Source organism: Leopardus geoffroyi, chromosome A2, assembly GCF_018350155.1.
Source record: "Leopardus geoffroyi isolate Oge1 chromosome A2, O.geoffroyi_Oge1_pat1.0, whole genome shotgun sequence".
NCBI classification, from domain to species: Eukaryota; Metazoa; Chordata; class Mammalia; order Carnivora; family Felidae; genus Leopardus; species Leopardus geoffroyi.
The window spans coordinates 155,596,542-155,614,906 of NC_059331.1; the positions used below are offsets into that span (position 1 = coordinate 155,596,542).

At 52.3% G+C, this 18,365-nt stretch overlaps 1 protein-coding gene across 2 annotated transcripts; it reads left to right on the forward strand.

Annotated features, from left to right (window-relative positions):
- The first annotated feature begins 408 nt into the window (after nt 1–408).
- Nucleotides 409–17,871, forward strand: ADCK2 (aarF domain containing kinase 2). 2 transcript variants are annotated; one of them, XM_045495895.1, is made up of 8 exons: nt 409–1,344; nt 3,244–3,390; nt 5,840–5,968; nt 7,772–7,867; nt 10,145–10,396; nt 11,768–11,896; nt 13,325–13,378; nt 17,444–17,871. In XM_045495895.1, exons 1-8 carry the CDS (start codon nt 412–414, stop codon nt 17,582–17,584), a joined length of 1,881 nt encoding a protein of 626 aa, XP_045351851.1. In that variant the 5' UTR covers nt 409–411; the 3' UTR covers nt 17,585–17,871. The 2 variants fall into 2 exon arrangements, with proteins under 2 accessions (XP_045351851.1, XP_045351852.1); XM_045495896.1 differs by lacking the exons at nt 13,325–13,378; nt 17,444–17,871 and adding an exon at nt 12,178–12,617.
- Nucleotides 17,872–18,365: the final 494 nt, after the last annotated feature.

Consider the following 18,365-nt stretch of genomic DNA (forward strand, 5'->3'; position numbering starts at 1 on the left):
CAGGTCGCGTCCCCGCTCTGGGCCTGGCCTGGCGTCTGGCTCGGCCCCTCCGGCCCTCGCAGTCGGTGCAGTTCTGAAAGCCCCCGAAGGCGCAGGCGGCCTCGGACCTTAGGTCTAGGCGAGGTACCGGGAGGGAGCTCGGGGTGGAGCCGGGACGGAGGGGCCGGGCTGCGAGGCCTAGGGGGCGCTCCCTGCAGGGCAGGACCGGGAGCCAGACTGAGCACCGCTTGCACTCGCGTAGTTAGCCTGTACGCGGGCTCTGAGCGTCGCCGCATCTCGCTGCTGCCCCACTTTTAAGTGGGATACTCAGCTGTGGCCTGGACTCATGTCAGCCTTGCCCAGAGCGTGAACATAGATGGGTGCCCTTTAAGTCGAGGGCGGGCAACCTAGGCGGGGGACCTCTGGGAGAGGATGGTGACCCCCTGGCGTTTTTCTGTTAGGGTCTGCTTGTCGTACCTAAGAGGTTTTGAGCTCAGACAGGAACTCGGCCTTTTAAGATCATCTGGGTGCTCTCGTAATGCTAGACTCTGTTGGCTTCTGCTTGGCACTTTACCGAAACTTATCTCAGCCTATGGAGACGTTGGTGAGGGGGGCCCTGAGAGCGTGTGCCAGCAAAGAGCCAGCTGGAGTGACCTAGCTGAAAATGGGCCACCCCAGAGAGTCTCCCAAGAGGGGCCGCTAGGATGCCTCCTTCTGCACCTCCGTATCTGGCTCCGGGCTGGGGCTCTCTTGATGAAATTCTTCCCCCTCCTTCTCTTCTACCCCCTCACCTACCTGGCACCCAGCATCTCCAGCCTCTGGCTCTATCTGCTTCTGAAAGCCACGGAGACCTCGGGCCCAACATACATCAAACTGGGCCAGTGGGCCAGTACCCGGCGGGATCTCTTCTCGGAGGCTTTCTGTGCCCAGTTCTCCAAGCTGCATGTCCAGGTGACCCCCCACCCTTGGACTCACACTGAGCATTTCCTGCGGCAGGCATTTGGGGAAGACTGGGGAAGGGTCCTCTGCTTTGAGAAGAAGGAACCTGTGGGTTCAGGCTGTGTGGCCCAAGTGTACAAAGCACGTGCAAATCCCGCCTTCCTGGAGAAGGTCAGCATCCAGAGACTTGCCGAGGCCTCCAGTCTGCAGCCTTCTTCAGAAGCTGGGGCAGTCGGGAGGCTGGGAGAGCTCTTTGGACCCCTGGGAAAGGGGTGGAAGTTTCAAGGAAGTCTTGCCGACCAGTCATTTCTAGAAAGGCTGCTCCTCCCTAAAGCTGACCCGGATGGATCAAATGCAGTCCTGTCTCAGTCTTCAGCCCCTGCCCACCAATCTGAGCCAGATCACCTCATCCCTGTGGCAGTGAAAGTAAGTGCTCTGATGTTGTCACCTGTCCCTCCTGTCTCTAAAATCTCACCGACCCCACAGAGCTGTCCCCGATCAGAAACCCCCATTTGCAAATCACCCCACATTACCTTCCACTGATTTCTGTTAGCTTGACCTTTATCTGACTGCCTATGCTTTGCAAGCTGTTATTTCTTGGTTCTAGGGAGTGGTTGTGTGAATAGTCCAGTAAAGGAAAACGAAGAGGGTTTGGGGTCCGCTGCCTCTGTGGCTAGAGGAACCACCCAATGGACCCACTACTCTGGGGTCAGGGTAAGTCACAGACAGTCTAGGTTAGATACCATGTGGTGAGCCCAAGCTGGCAGTCTTCATTTTTACAGAAGTGGCTCCCTTGTCTCTTCATTTCTTTGTTTTTATTAAAAAAAATTTTTTTTACATGTTTATTTACTTTTGAGAGACAGAGAGAGTGGGGGAGGGGCAGAGAGAGCAGGAGACACGGAATCTGAAGCAGGCTCCAGGCTCTGAGCCATCAGCATAGAGCCCGACGTGGGTCTCGAACCCATGGAGCGCAGGATCATGACCTGAGCTGAAGTCAGATGCTCAACCGACTGAGCCACCTGGGCACCCCTCTTCGTTTCTAGTCACCCCTGCCTGGGCTCCATCAATTTTTAGTCTCCACACTTTTCCATTCCCTTTCAGCATGACCCCGAGGATCTGGCCGACCCATAGCAGGTACCTCTGATGCTCTCTTACACCTCCTTGGAAAAAACCCTCCCAAGTGTTCCTCAGTTCACACCTACTGAATCATACTTTCCAAGAGAGGAAGCTGAGGCCTGTGTTTTTATAAAGGCTGCAAGTGATTCTCATGAGTAGGCATGTTTGGGGAACCCTGGACCAAAGTATCCTCTGCTCTGTGGAAGGCAAAGAGTGGGTGCCTGCATGATTTAATCTGTTCTTAAAAAACAGATGTTATGTTCTGCATGTTAGATGCATGATTTAATCTGTTCTTGATGCCTTTGAAGCAGGCATTTCTTTAATTTCTATTTATTTATATTCCCATTTTATTCCGGAAAGGACTTGAAGTGGGGGTAGGGACTGTTATCTCCATGTTTTCAAAAGTGGAACAGGGGCGCCTGGGTGGCTCAGTAGGTTGAGTGTCCGACTCTTGAGTTTGGCTCAGGCCATGATCCCAGGGTTGTGGGATTGAGCCCTGCATCAGGCTCCATGCTGAGCATGGAGTCTGCTTGAGATTCTCTCTCTGTCCCTCTGCCCCTCTCCCCAACTTGGATGTGTTCTTTCTCTCTAAAAAGAAAAAGGAAGAAAAGCCAGAAAACTGTAAAAAGTGGAACAGGAGGCTGAGAGGTTGAGTACGTGCTCAGTTTCGGACTGGGCAAGAGCTGCAGAATAAACAGGCATTTGAAAGCAGACTCTTCCCGTCCCACCGTGGTGCATCCTTGCTGGAGTTCTGTGACTCTAGATCCTTATCCACTCAGGCTTTGGACTACCTGACGCATTTACCTGGTGCACTCGCTCAGTAAAATGCAGATTTCTGGTCCCATCCCCAGGGTAGGTGATTCACTAGGTCTTAAAGGAGGCCCAGCAGTCTTTGTTGTCACCAGGCACCCCAAGGTGACTTTTATGCATGCTAATGTTTGGGAGCCACTGACCTAACCTTAATGTATTTGGAAGGAAAAGCCCGTCTCTTCTTCCCAGCAAAGCCAAGTGCAGCACAGAGGAGTTGCCCTGAGCATCTCTTTATCGAAGGCACATGGGAGTGAGGGTGGCAGGAGCATCCCGGCTGTCGGGACCACATCCGGTTTTGCTCTGATGAGCATCGGGCTTGGCTCTCCTTTGATGGTGGGACCCAGCCCTGTCTGGGTGAATGTGCCCTCCTGATCCCTCTTCTGTCTGTCTTCCTGGCAGGTGTTGCACCCTGGCTTGCTGTCTCAGGTACAGATGGACCTGCTGCTGATGAAGACGGGCAGCCGAGTCCTCGCGCTTTTGCCAGGAGTCAAGTGGCTGAGCTTGCCGGAGATTGTGGAGGAATTTGAGAAGCTCATGGTCCATCAGGTGAAGCCTTCTTCCCTCGGTTGTAAATAGCATCTAACATAGTTCTTGCCGTTGGCTGTTTCGTAAATGCTGAACGAATGCGTGATTTCCTAGAATGTCGTGGCTCGTGTGGTGTAGCAGTCGGGGTAGGTACTGCTAACTGACATAACAAAGAATACCCCAATCTCAGAGGCCAAGTGCAGCGAGGTTATTTCTTGTATCAAAGTGCCATGCAGATGAGCCGAAGGAGGGAGAGGGGACTCTACTTCATGGTTATCCAGGGACCCAATTTCCCCCCAAGTTTGGTGCTGCCATCTTCAACCTGGGTCGTCTAGGGTCCGTGTGGAGTGGAGAGAGAGGCCACTGTGGCCTTCTGAGTCTACAGGTCAGAGCTTTAATCGCACGGGCCCAATGTCACCGCAAGGGTGCCTGGGAAACACCATCTTCCTTAGCGCCTGGGAGGAAAGTACCAGGATCCTGGTGTTATCTGTGTCATCTGTGTTATCTGTGCCACAATCGATGGCTGATCTCCAGGGTGAGAAGAATTAGTGAAGTCACACACTGTGCCTTTGCTTTGTTTCGTTTCCAGGGTTTTGGAGTAGACAAGGACCTGCTCCCTGTCCAGGACCCTTGGGATACTTGTTTAAGTAGCCGGACTTGGTGAACATGTTTTGGGGGCAGCCAGGGCTTCAAGTAGGCAAGTGCACTGGCTCCCTGTTGGAGAGTGCAGAAACTGGCCATCTTTCAAAAGCAAGGTGCTCAGTCTTCATTTCTGTCCTCTGATGGAAGGTTTTAAGTCCCGGGGATGCCTTTGAATGTTTTGAAAGCTTTGCTTTATGCTGCGGGCGACGTAGTTTCCATGATAAAAGAAAATTAAAATAGAGGAAATAGCTTCTATTCCAGCAACCATCTCTGCGTCACTGTCATTCCTACCACCCCTCCTCGAAGTCCGACAGACACCATGGGGTGATGGGTGAGGTTTTCTCGTCCATAAGGAATATATAGTACGCAGAAGGGGACTGGCCCATAAATATCTGCAAAAAGAGCACGATCCCGGTTATAGTAGGAGTCTCTCCAGGTTCACTTGGGTCAGAGCTGGGGCCCGAGAGGGGAAGTGGTCATTCTATCCTGAGGGTCAGGCTCCCCAGACTCCAGCTGAGTCTTGAAAGGTGAGTGGTGTTTACAGTTGGACCAAATGGGGGAAGAACATTCCCGTCAGAGGGACTAAGGAAGGCGAAGGGGATGGGGAGCATGAGGCAGGTCAGGATGTTCAGCACCTTTAGACTGGCTGAAGCTAGAGTTCTGGGAGGCGGAGGAAGCGGGAGGCATAAAGAGATGGAGCTGAAGAGAGCAGCGGGGGCCAAACAGTGAGCCACCTTGGATGTCATCCTAAAGAATTTAGACTTCGTCCTACAGGTGGTAGGGGGCACCAGCAGATGGATTAGAGAGAGGGAAGATGGGGGTCAAGGAGCCCAGTGCCTCTTTTGGCTGGGAGTCACCCTGGGAGCTGTAGTGAGGGGGAAACGGGGGAGTGGATCCGAGAGAGGTGAGGCTGCAGCCTTGGTGGCCTGGAGTCACCAATGGTGTGGAGGACAAGAGAGGGGTAATCTGCAGTGACTCCCAGGTGACTGGCTGCATGGGGGGCGGGGGGGAGTAAATTCCGTTGAGACGTGGAGTTCAAGGGTGTTCAAGGGTGGACTCCATTCAAGACACGGAGTGTGGGCTTCTAGGAAAAGAAGTGTGGAGTTGGTAGCGGGGTCTGGACGGGAGACCACGGTTCTGTCGTGAGGAGGTGCTGGCTGAGGACGTGAGGGGATGGAGAGGGAGAGTGGAGGCTGGCGGAGGTCAGCAGCTGAGACCGCGTGGGGGCACACAGGGGAGGAGTGGCCAGGAGACCAGACCTAGACGGAGTGGCTGGAGGCAGGGGGAAGACCGGGGGAGGGAAAGGTGGGTGCCAAGAGAACTGTTCAGGAGGAACAGGGTCATCAAGGGCACCGGTAGCAGGTGCCTGGAGAGATGGGAGCGGTCCCTTGAGTGGCAAGGGAACGGCTTGCCGAGCGGAGGGAGCTGCGTCAGCGCAGTGGGCAGAGGGCAGCGCCGGCCCCTGATGGAGGTGGACCTTAAGAGGGGGACAGGTCTAGGGCTGGTGGAGGCCAGAGGGCCACCGGAGAGCAAGGGAGAGAAAGCCCTGGGACGTGGGCAAGGGCTCCGTGGCCTGGAGTCACGCGGGGTGGGCAGAGAGGGAATAGCGGGGAGGCAGTGGAGTCCAAGTGCGGCGAGGGGGTCTGCAGCTGTGGCTTCCAGGAGTTCCCGCGGCCAAAACCTCCCTCCCTTGTCCCCTGAGGAGTTCTGCAAGAAGGCAGGTGCAGAAGGCCGCTGCACGTGGTGACTCACTAGCTTACTGGCCATCCAGATACTGCTCTCCCTGGGCCCAGGTTACCCCTCATCTTTTCTCTCCACTTCCCTCTAGATCGACCTGCGTTACGAAGCTCGGAACCTAGAACACTTCCAGTGCAACTTCCTGAATGTGAATTCCGTCAAATTCCCCACCCCTCTGCGTCCCTTTGTCACCAGGGACGTCTTGGTGGAAACTTATGAAGTAAGAATGAGCGCTTCCCAGGCCGTGCCTTCCACTCACAGCTGGGCCATCTCCGCTGTTCAGTCTGAAAAGGCAAAAGCCAAGAGAAACTGAGGGCAACTCAGCTGTGGCATGAGGCAGGGAGGTCGTGTAGCGGGGTGGCTGGGAGCCTGGGCGTGGCTTCATACTTTCTGGACTTGAAAATCTGCTTTCTTTCTTTTTTTTTTTTTTCTTCATATGTCAAATTGACAGAGATTTTATTTTACTTTATTATTTTATTTTATTTTTTAAAATTTAATTTATTTTTAAAATTTACATCCAAATTAGCATATAGTGCAACAATGATTTCAGGAGTAGATTCCTTAACGCCCCTTACCCACTTAGCCCATTGCCCCCTCCTACAGACCCCTCTAGTAAACCCTCTTGTTTGTTCTCCATATTTAAGAGTCTCATGTTTTGTCCCCCTCCCTGTTTTTATACTATTTTTGCTTCCCTTCCCTTATGTTCATCTGTTTTGTCTCTTAAAGTCCTCATATGAGTGAAGTCGTATAATTTTTGTCTTTCTCTGACTAATTTTGCTTAGTATATAATACCCTCTAGTTTCATCCACATAGTTGCAAATGGCAAGATTTCATTCTTTTTGATTGCTCGTGTATATATACCACATCTTCTTTATCCATTCATCCATTGATGGACATTTGGGTCCTTTCCACACTTTGGCTATTGTTGATAGTGCTGCTATAAACATTGGGGTGCGTGTGTCCCTTCGAAACGGCATACCTGCATCCCTTGGATAAATACCTAGTAGTGCAGTTGCTGGGTCATAGGGTAGTTCTATTTTTAATTTTTTGAGGAACCTCCATGCTGTTTCCAGAGGGGCTGCACCAGTTTGCATTCCCACCAGCAGTGTAAAAGAGATCCTCATTCTCTGCATCCTTGCCAACATCTGTTGTTGCCTGAGTTGTTCATGTTAGCCATTCTGACAGGTGTGAGGTGGTATCTCATTGTGGTTCTGATTTGTATGTCCCTGACGATGAGTGATGTTGAGCATTTTTTCACGTGTCGGTTGCCCATCTGGATGTCTTCTTTGGAGAAGTGTCCGTTCATGTCTTTTGCCCATTTCTTCCCTGGATTATTTGTTTTTTGGGTGTTGAGTTTGATAAGTTCTTTATAGATTTTGGATACTAACCCTTTATCTGATATGTTGTTTGCAAATACCTTCTTCCGTTCTGTCGGAAAAACTGCTTTCCATTTTATTTGCTGGTGACTTCAGTTTCTTGGTGTATAACAGCAGGCACCTGCCCCTGCCTCATAGGGTTGTTCCAGGACACAGTGACACATCGAATACAAAATGCCTTCAGCAGAGTTTACACAGAGAAAGTGTTCAGCAAATGTTTGTGTCACATCATTGCCCTTAGCTGTTGCCTGGTTCAGCCTCCTTTGTAAAGATAGTAATGGTGAGATCCAGGGAAGTGACACGAATGACCCGGTGTTACTAGCTGTGTGATCTTGAGTAAGTTATTTAAACTCTCTGGGCTTTAGTTCTTTTATTTGCTCCCGAGGAATAACAAGATCTGTCTTAGCGGGCTGCTTTGACAATTAAATAACTAACCTGTGTGAACTGTTAGATTAAATTAACTTGTAGATTTAAGTAGATTAAAATTAACTTGTGGGTGACAGATTCATAGGGATTCTAAGGAAGGAAAAACTCTCGAGAAGAGTAGGGATGGGAAGGCAGTGCCCATGTGTCACGTGGGGATGAGGAACAGGGTGTTCGGTGGGCTTTTCAGGGTAAAGCTGTCTCTTCCTTGACCTTTCTTCAAGGAAAGTGTGCCTGTGTCCAGTTACCAGCAGGCAGGGATTCCTGTAGACTTGAAGAAGAAGATTGCACGGCTGGGGATCAACATGCTTCTGAAGATGGTGAGTTCATGGGCATGGAGAGGGTGCCCCAGCCCAGCATGTGGTCAAATCTCACATGGGAAGATGGTGGAGACACTGGTCGGCTCCCATGGGCGGGAAGATGAGGAAAGCAGCAAGCCGCCATCTTGAAAATCTGCTCTAGGAAGAGCTGAGCCACCCACCACGACCATTCATTCTACATCTTTCTGTTAAGCGCTTTCTTGGTGGCATGTGCTTGGTCACCATGCAGGGTGCTGTGGGAAGAGTGGGGAGCAAGACCCAGGCTCTGCCCAAGTTGCCTACAGTTTAGACAAACAGCGGAAGATACCATATGTTAAATGGTACTTCATTCATTCAGCAGTGTTTATGGAGCACCCTCTCTGTGCTCAATAAACTAAATTGAGTGCTGACTTTACGGTAGTGAGCGAAACAGATATGATCACAACGTTCATGGAACTGTCACTCATTGGGAAGACAGGCCACAAATGAGTAAATGATACACAGGCACAAGAGGGTCATTTAGGTGGGGCCCATCCTAGCCTCAGGATTCATTCAGAAAGCGATGCCATCTGAGCTGAGATGTAGAGGAAGTCTAGGTGTCACCTACGAGGGCTCAGCCTGATGATGTAAATGAGCTGATGCCCGTAAAAGGACATAGTGAGCTCTAAGCAGTGTTAGCCTCCGCTGTCATCATTAGTACTAACAGCAGGAACTGGCATTGATAGCAGCTCACGTGTAGGAGTAAAGAAAGTGGGTACTGAGGTTATCCAGGGTCTGGACTCTCCCTGGCAGTTGGCACAGAAGGGAGTGGTTGAGGGATGGATGGCATGTTGTCGGCAAGAGAGAGGATACGAGCCCAGGTCTGCAGCATGTGGAATACGGGTAAGAAGGAACCAGGTGTGTCGGCAGAGTGGGAAGAAAGAACCTGTGTGACTGGCATGGAGCTGTGGGGGCCGAGGCCAGTGGCCAGAGCAGGGCAGGGGTGAGAAGAGGAGCTCAGAGCAGGCCTCGACTCCACCTCTGGCCTCTGGTGGAAAGTCAGCAGCATCCACCCCCCACCACCCCTACCACCAGCTACTCCCAGAGAAGCCGGATTGTCTGGGGAGAGCTGGGTGTTCTCTCAGTCGGTGCAGTGGGAGTTCAATGGGGAGAGGACTTTGTCCCCAGCAACAGGGCTCCAAGGGGCACCTTGGGCCAGAGGGGAGGGTGCAGTGGGGGCAGCCAGGGGGGAAGGCAGCAGGAAATAGCACGCAGAATTGGGGCGATCGTGATGGGTTCCAGTTTGCAGAATCAAGGATGGGGGTGAAAGCTGGGGGGCCAAGGGGACAGCAAGGTGCCAGGAGGTTCAGCCCGGGGTCCGGGGTCAGCCAGCCTCTGGAAACCACATCCTGCGGGTGTGCCAGCCCTTGCTTCTCTAGTTCCAGGATTTTCACCAGGGCAGCGGCCTCTCTTACCTCCTTCACAGCCAGAACCTGGCCCAGGAGGGCCTCTGGCCTGGGTCTGCAGCCAGTAGGAGGTAGGAGGGTGTCCCTGAGAGCCTCTGAGGCTCTTCCTCTTTGGAAGGATTGCTGGTGGTTTCTGACCACAGAGATGAGCTTTCATAGGAGGCAGATCCTGTCCCACCAAGTCACACCCGACTTCCTGTCCAGCATTGTCCTGGGGCTTTCTTTCCTGCTTAGTAGGTTCGAAGCCACTTCTCCCCGCCCACCCGATGCTGTGTGCCAGTGTGGGTTGTTGGTATCATGGTTAGACTCTACCGTGTGGACGGATGGAGGGAATGGAGGGGATGTCTGATTAATGAAATGTTTTTCTAAAAAGGTGGTTCCACGAATTTTAAGAACGTAGAATTTGGGGGAACCTTTAAACAATGAGTAGATAATTCGTAATTAGAATATCAATTGCTCAAACTACAGTATAAAAATAAGTCCTTTGAAATGCAGTTTGGCCTTTGATTTTTCATGTTCCCTTCTAATCTTTTTAAATGTTCTTTACTTTGAAAATAACTTTTCTCTTAAAAATGTCAACCCGGCCTTCGGCAGTACAAATTCTGAAGTGAGAACAGAAGCCACGAGGCTTTATAAAATGTACACCTCTTTGCCATTTTACTCAATCGATGTGGGGCTCGAACTTACAAACCGTGAACCCTGAGATCATGACCTGAGCTGAAACCCAGAGTTGGACACTTACCCGGTTGAGCCACCCAGGCAGCCCCCACCCCTGTCCCGGAAGCTTTTTCACGTGTGGTCTGGTGGTGATGGGGTGGTGACTCGGCCTTGAATAGCACTGATTTCCTTCCAGATATTTGTGGACAACTTTGTCCATGCAGACCTCCACCCTGGGAACATCCTGGTCCAGGGCGCCAACGGTCTTTCCAGGAGTCAAGAGGCACGGCTGCAGCAGGTGGATGTCTGCGATACGCTGGTGATGGCCATGACACCTGCCCCATGCCCGCTGCGCCTGGTGCTGCTGGATGCCGGCATCGTGGCCGAGCTGCAGGATGCCGACCTGAGCAACTTCCGGGCAGTTTTCATGGCTGTGGCGATGGGCCAGGTGAGACCCACTGGGTCAGCAGGAATCGGAGATGATCTTTTAGGCTCTTGGAAACCGTGGGGTTTCCCTTGTCAATCTTGTTAATGCCTGCCTTGGCCAGGGGTGCTCTTGATGGACGCAGGTGGAGTGGAGTGGAGCGGGGAGAGGGAAGGAGAGGAGAGGAAATGAAGCTATCCAAGGGGTCTTTGGTCAAAATGCGCTGATGCCCACGCGTGACGCCTGTTCTAAGCAGCTCACAGTTTGGGACAGCATTGCGAATGCTGTTTCGTACTGGTAGTTTCTCTTCCCTCCTCAGCAGGCCTGTGGGTGGGCACTGGGAACGCTGGCTTCTCGTCTGAATGACGGCTGGACTGGCCTGTGCCATTTGCTGCAAGACGGCAGGCTGGTGAGAAGCAGCAGCTTAGAGAACTTACTCTCCAAGTGTGGGGAGCAACCTTGGAATCTGGAGTGGTCTTTAACCCCCAACCCTGTGGCTCGGAGGGGCTCCAGTTGCTGAGAGTGATTATTTACAGAAAGGGATTCAGCAAAACCTCTACAGAGTCAACTTCAGGTACTACATCAAGAGTGACAATGAAGAAACCCTCTGGCCAATGATGTGGAAAAAAGACCCTGCCAAAGAGAGAGCTGGTTTAAAAAACAAAAAGGCAAAATTCAGGGGAGGCTCTGCTTATTTAGGAGGCGTCTGAGGGGACAAACCAAAGGCTCGAGCCTGAGACTGTATGAAAGCATCCCCTGGGCCAAGGTTAAACACTGAGGTGCAGTGGCAGGTGGAGGGTGGGGGGACGTTCCCCTGCGCAGGTTGGGGAGACAGAGCCTGGCTCCTGGGGTGGCTCTGTGGGAGGTGAAAGGCATTGTAGTGACCACTCGGGTGTTCGGGGAGACCGGGAGGCTGTCTGGTCAGAGGGCGCCCTGGGCAGAGGAGGCGGAAGGCTGGAGCGCAGAGGTCAGGTCGGGTGTGAGGAGGGAATTCTCCTTGGGCGGGGAGAGAGCCCACGAGGAGAGTGTGGCTGGTCCGGTCCAGCAGCAGGTCCTGGTGACTCTGGGGATGGGCTGGTTGGTCGGCAGTGCCTCGTGGAGCGCGAGCAGCAGGGCACTGGTTTTGCCCCGTCCCCTGTGTGGCTGTTGCAGGCGAAGGAGGCGAACACAGCCCCTTGCCCTGAGTGCACTGGAGCCTGTGGGCTCCCAGCGACCGACAGAGGCTTTGAAAGTCTTTGTTTGGTCACCAGGTATTTTGGAGTGGGTATAATTAGAAAAGTTCAGGATGGTAGAAAACTGAGGTGGAAGCAACTAGAATATAAAGAAGTTTGGGCAGAGCGTCCAGTTTTATGGCCTCTTGACTCTACTGAGTTTCCTTTCTTTCACGTCTTGCAGGGCCAGAGGGTGGCCGAGCTCATCCTGCATCACGCCCGGGCCAGTGAGTGCAGGGACGTGGAGCGGTTCAAGGCCGAGATGGCCGCCCTGGTGACTCAGGCCAGGAAGAACACCATCACCCTGGAAAAAGTGAGCAGGCCACTTGAGGGGCAGAGGCCTTGGGGTGTTTACTGCCCTTGCCCTTGGATGGAGCAGAGGTTGAAGGGAGACCTGTTCACAGGGAGAAGTCTTGAGTGGGGTTGAGCGTTAAGGCAGATAGAGAGCGCACATTTCCTCTGCCCACGTCTTCCGGGTGCCAGGCGACCCACTGGAGGCCCGGCTCTCAAGAGTGACTCCTTGACCAGGTTCTCCTGGTGGCTGCTGGGGCAGGGACATTTATAGTGCCACTCTCCCACCCATCCCCCATCCAGGTTGTGGCCCTTCTGCAGCTTCGCCTGTGTCTGGAGCTCAGCTGAGTGTGGAGGGAAGGAGGACGAAGGCCCCGGAGCAGCCAGAGGACATGCCTAACCTTCGTGTCCTTTATTTACAGCCGAACCAAAGCCCACTCGGTGTTTTATACACAGTTCTAGCCCGTTTTCTTGCCAAGTTCATGGCCTACAGTAGCAGGAGCAAGTCAGAGCAAGGAGTGGCCCCCTCTAGTGAGGAGCTGGCACACTGGCACTGGCCATGTGGTGTATTCACCTAAGATTTCTGTGCGCTGAGAGGGATGGGGTCCACGGCCCCCAGGCTGGACCGCGACGGGAGGCTTGGAACTCAGTTGTGCGATGGGAGCTGGGCTTGTATGTTTGCGGTCCTTTCTGGAAGTTGTCCGAGAGCCCCTTTCCCGACAGCTGGTGTGTGTGTTTGCAGGGGGCGGGTCGGTGGGGTGGGGTGGGTGTGTGTGTGGTTGTGGGTATGTGAGTGGTTGTGTGTGTGTGGTTGTGGGTGTGTGTGTAGTTTGTGTGGTTATGGTGTGTGTATAGTTGTGTGGGTGTGTTTGTGGGTGTGGGTGTGTAGTTGTGTGCGTGTATGTGGTTGTATGTTGGTGGTTGTGGCTGTGTGTGTGTGTGTGTGTGGTTGTGGGTGTGGGTGAGTGTGGGTGTGGGGGTGGTTGTGTGTGGGGGTGGTGTGTGGGTGGTTGTGTATGTGTATGTGGTTGTATGTTGGTGGTTGTGGCTGTGTGTGTGTGTGTGTCTGTGCATGTGTGGCTGTGTGTGGGGGGGTCTGTGTGTTTGTGTGTGGGTGTGGTTGTGGATGTGTGTGGGTGTGTGTGGTTATGTGGTTGTGTGGGGGTGTGTGGGGGTGATGCGGGGGTGGTGGGGGGTGGTTGTGTATGTGTATGTGGTTGTATGTTAGTGGTTGTGTGGTTGCGGGCTGTGTGTGTGTTTGGGTGGGTGTGTATGTGGCTGTGCGTGTGCGGCTGTGGCTGTGTGTGTGTTTGGGTGGGTGTGCGTGTGTGGCTGTGGCTGTGGGCGTGGGTGTGGGCGGGGGTGGGTGGTAGGACGGGGTGGGACAGGGACCTGGAAGGTACAGAAGTGGTTGTGGGGACTCTGCAGTCCGTTGTATTCTGTTTTCCAGCTTCAAGTTTCCAGCCTTCTGTCGAATGTCTTTAAGTTACTGATGACTCACAAGGTGAGGCCCGAGGCGCAGCTGAGCCTCCACGCGCTGCTCAGGCTGGAGGGCAGGCGTCTGGGGAAGCCGGAGGGTGGCCGCAGGGTGGAGGGAGGTACTTGCCCTCCGTGCGATCTCGTCCTGGCAGACGTTCGTGTGGCGAGTGCTGTTGTTCGCTGACACAGGCGTGGCGGGCCGTTTCCCTCTCACCGTGACTCTGAGTACCCCTCGGTCGAGCGGCCCAAGTACCCGCGATACCCAGCTGGAGAGACAAATACCCGGCTGTCTTCACAAATGCCAGAACCGCCTCACTCGGGCTTTTCATGCCTTTTCCATCCTCAGTTCTTATTAGTGATGCTTAGTATTAACGTAAGTCATACTTACCTCTTTCCCGTGTGGCATAACGTCCCAGGGTCAAGGGTGGCCCAAGAGGAGGTGCCTCTTGTCCTGGTGGGTTCAGAGGCCCGGGTGGGGCTGTCCTGGCCTTCGCCTCCTGCCCCAGTCCCTTAGGGGGAAGTGGCCTCATGGTTCTTCACCTTGGCCTTTGCCTCGGCTCTCTCTGCTCGTGATGGAGTGTGGTCTTGGGCCACTCTTCAGAGTGAAGCCGCCAGCCAAGGTGTTGAGGGTGGGAAAGGGAGGATTCTCCTCTGAAGATGGCCTTTCCCATCATTTCCCGTGAGGCTCTGCAGTCTGGTAATAAAACACCACGTGGAGGAGGCAGCTCTTTGGCAGGGATCATAGCACAGAGCTGAGAGTCCTAAAGTTGTCTGGCCCGGCGCCTTCACTCTACAGAAGGCACAGCGGGGGAGGCCGGTCTGCTCTCTTTCTCGGGCCTCAGTGGTGGAGCTGGGACTTGACACATAACCAGGTCTCTCAGTCCTGTGCTCTCTGTGCTGCTCCATGACTACTCTGCAGTAGCAGCATGCTTGGGACAAAAGAGACTCACAGACCAGGGGTCTCCAAGTACCCTATGGATTCATGAGATAACAGGTGCCGCTGGCTCATGTAGGACGCCTACCACCTGGGGTCCGTTGCGCATCCGGCTTCTCGTTAAATCTCAGGACAATGCCCACAGGCAGGTCTGATCTCTATCATGTTACCTGAATGAAGAGATGGGGCACGGAAGGACTAAGTGACTCCCCACGTCCCACCAACTGTGCGTGGCACAGCCTCCCCCCTGCCCCCTGCAACTGTCTCTTGACTCTAGAGTTGGCTTTGTTGGTGGGGTTTTGGTAAAAAACTTTATGCTTTCCAAAACTTCTGACACGTTCTGTTTTGCAGGAGGCTTCCATACAGCCTTGGGGTTGGGGAAAGCTTTAGTCATTGCTAGGGAGTTGGGTTGGAGGGAAACAGGACTGAACATCCGCTCCTGGGAGTTCAGTTGCACACGATGCAGAGCAGGTGGCCAAGACTCAGGCTCACCAGCTCTGACCTGAATGAGCGCCTCCCAGCCCCCAGGGCCGCCGTGAGTAACCACAGTAGTGTGCAGGAGCTCCCTGTGTGCGCCCTATATCATATTGTCACTGTCCCATTTAAAGCCCTCAACATCCTCAAGGCAGGCACCTGTGCCAAGAGGCCCAGCCACGAACCCACGGCCACGTGGCGCCTGTGGTAATGCCAGGACCCGGGTGCCGGCCGTCTGACCGCAGAGCCCGGACTCTTCCTGCTTTGTCCTCCTGTCCCCCGTGCTCTAACTCCGCAGACAGCCTTCCTTACACACAGTGTGGGACACAGTGGTTAAAAGCTCTTGAAGTGTTTGCTGTTATCGTTGCTGTTCCCAGGATGGGAGAGCCGACAGAGTACCTAGTACAACTACCGCATTCTGGACATTTCACCAGGCATTTAATTTTTAACAAACTTAAAAACGTTTATAGGTAAAATATATGTATACATTTATCCTAACCATTTTTTAAAGTTTTTTTTTTTAATGTTTATTTACTTCTGAGAGAGAGAGAGAGAGCGCACACGTGTGCTTGAGCGGGAGAGGGGCAGAGAGAGAGAGGGGGAAGCAGGCTCTGTGCTGAGAGCAGAGAGCCCGATGTAGGGCTCGAACCCATGAACCGTGAGATCATGACTTGAGCTGAAGTCAGACATTTAACCGACTGAGCCACCCAGGCACCCTAACCCTAACCATTTTCAATGCATAGTTCAGTAGTGTCCACCATATTCACATCGTTGTGTAACAAATCTCTAGAACTTTCTCAATTTGTGAAATGGAAGCTATATCCGTTGATCAGCATCTCAGTTAATTTCTTCCTCCTGGCAACCCCTGGCAACCCCTGGCAACCACCGTCCTACTTTGTTTCTGTGATTTTGACGACTCTAGATATCCCGTATAAATGGAATTGTGCCCTGTTTGTCCTTTTGTGACTGGCTTATTTCACTCAACATCATGCCCTCGAGGTTCCTCCATATTGTAGCACGTGACAGGGTTTCCTCCTTCTGTAAGACTGAATAATATTCCACTGTATGTCTACACCGTATTTTCTTTATTCATCCAGCCACAGATATTTGGGCTACTTCCCCCTCTTGACTGTTATGAATAATTCTGTAGTGAACATGGATGTGCAAATATTTCTTTGAGGTCCTGCTTCGAGTTCTTTGTATATTTACCCAGAAGTGGGACTGCTATATCATATGGTATTTTTTTTTAGTTTTTGAGGAAGCTCTGTACCGCTTTTCCATGCATGATTTTACCTGTCCGCCACCAATATACAAAGGATCCAGTCTGGCTTTTTGCTAATGCCCATCCTACCGGGCGTGAGGTGGTATCTCCTTGTGGTTCTGATTGCGTTTCTCTAGTGATTAGTGACGTTCAGCATCTATTCATATGCTTGTTGGCCATTTATACATCTTCTTTGGAGAAATGTCTATTCAAGTGACACTTAAATTTTTAATAAAATATTTGCCAGAGGGGAGCCTGGGTGGCTCGGTCGGTTAAGCTCTGACTTCGGCTCAGGTCATGATCTCACAGCTCCTGAGTTCGAGCCCTGCGTCGGGCTCTTTGCTGACAGCTCAGAGCCTGGAGCCTCCTTCGGTTTCTGTTTCCCACTCTGGCCTTCCCCTGCTTGCGCTCTGTCTCTGTCTGTCTCTCTTTCTCTCAAAAATAAATGTTAAAAAACATATACATTTGTGAGAAACAGTGGAAGAAAGAATACAACAAACACAAACTCACCCCTCAGCTTAAGAGTGAAAGCATTTCTGGTGGTGTTGAAGCATGACCTGACCCCCAGACAACTTCTCAGGTCTTAACTGAGACAAATGCCCTTTACCTTTTTTTTTTTTTTTAAGTTTTATTTATTTTAAGAGAGAGAGCGAGCATGTGTGCCAGCGGGGGAGGGGCAGAGGGTGAGGGAGAGAATCCACACTGTCAGCCCAGAGCCCGACAGGCTCGAACTCCCGAACCGTGAGATCATGACCTGAGACGAAATCAAGAGTCGGACGATTAACCCACTGAGCCCCCCGGGCGCCCCAATAACGTTTCACTCTTAACAGAGATTATTTCCCCCTGAGTCAGCCTTCCAGTTTCTGACCTTCTGTGCTCTCGAAAAGCAGATTCTTGCTCTTCCAGGTTTAAATTCTGGCTCTACTCTACCTCACGCAGCGGCCTGGAATAAATCACTTAACCACCCTGCACCTGAGCTTCCTTTCTCTAGCATGTGGAGAACAGTACGTTTGCGGACTAGTTGAGTAATTTACTTAAATCGCTGCTACTATTCCCCGGGCTCCAAAGGGGAGGCAGCCATGCTGTTTGAGCAAAGCCACTTGCGCGGTCTCACAAAGGCCGTTGCAGCTCTTGAAGGATGACCCTCGTGCAGCTGTGAAATAGTCATTTTATCATTTTTAAGTCATTCATCCACACACACCCCTAGAGAAGTACGTGCTTCATCCCCCAGATTTTCCGTCAATATTTCTAGTAGAGGGGAGGTTGGGGGAGTAGATGATGGTGGGGAAGACGATGGGGTCGGGAGAGGAGTGGCAGGTAGGTGGTAGAAATCCCAGGCATGGAGTGGACGGTCTCATGGTTATCCGGGATCCTCTCTCTCTGTCAGTGGGCTTTGGCAAGAACCAGTTTTTCTGTTTCAGGTAAAGCTAGAGAGCAACTTCGCCTCCATTGTGTTCGCCATCATGGTGTTGGAGGGGCTTGGCCGCTCCCTGGACCCCAAACTGGACATCCTGGAGGCAGCGAAGCCCTTCCTTCTGAAAGGACCAGCGTCCTCCCGCTGACCGCAGCCGTGGGCAGGCAGCGGGCTTTCGTCTCAGAACTGAAGGCCACCCCCGGCAGCCTCTCCTGTGGCAGCTTGGACATTTTCAAATTGGTACGCGTGGAAGGCATGCCGAGGTCTGGCGCTCTGACCTGGTTCAGGCTTCTGTGTGAAAAGCTTTGGGTTATTTGGGGAAGGAAAGGGCGGGGAGACTCCTCTCCGTTCAGCGTGGGAGCTGGGCCCGGTGTCAGGGAGACTTTCAGGGAAAATGTTCCGCGGAGGAGGACAAATAAACTTAGTTATTTTGTTTTCTCGTTTCTCTCTTCTCTTCTTAACCCTGTACATTTCCCAATCAGGGAGGCCCTGCAAGTGCTCTGATATTTCGGTTAGAAAATGTCACAGAATCCTGTAGACCCATGGCTTCCAAATGTTTTTGATGACCCTCCTAGTGAAAAGTTGAATCTATTTACATTCATACCTGCACGCACATAACGTATTTAGAAGCTTTGTACAGGTTCTACTGCCACCAGCAGATCTCTGAAGGCACGGTATATGCTCTGGGCAAATTTTGCTGTACTTCAAAGTATCTTCTTGATAATTTTTCATATTTTTTGGTGACCTGCTAAATGTTATGACCAGGTAAAGTGATTAATATGGCTGCCACAGTAGGGACAGGGACAGAATCATCTCTGCCATTTTCTTAAAGTTCCCCGGTGCTCACATATCAGCATTCATACTGCAGTCTCTGAGCAGTGTTCAGGCCCTTTCCCATTCGTCCAGGGTTAACTTTGGCTGATACTAAC

Bases quoted from the DNA above. Each gene is read 5' to 3' on its own strand.
- ADCK2 (XM_045495895.1), top strand. From the start codon at position 412: ATGGTGACCCCCTGGCGTTTTTCTGTTAGGGTCTGCTTGTCGTACCTA. The intron at 5,969-7,771 runs GTAAGAATGAGC...CCTTTCTTCAAG, and splicing joins TCTTGGTGGAAACTTATGAA to GAAAGTGTGCCTGTGTCCAG. The intron at 10,397-11,767 runs GTGAGACCCACT...CACGTCTTGCAG, and splicing joins TGGCTGTGGCGATGGGCCAG to GGCCAGAGGGTGGCCGAGCT.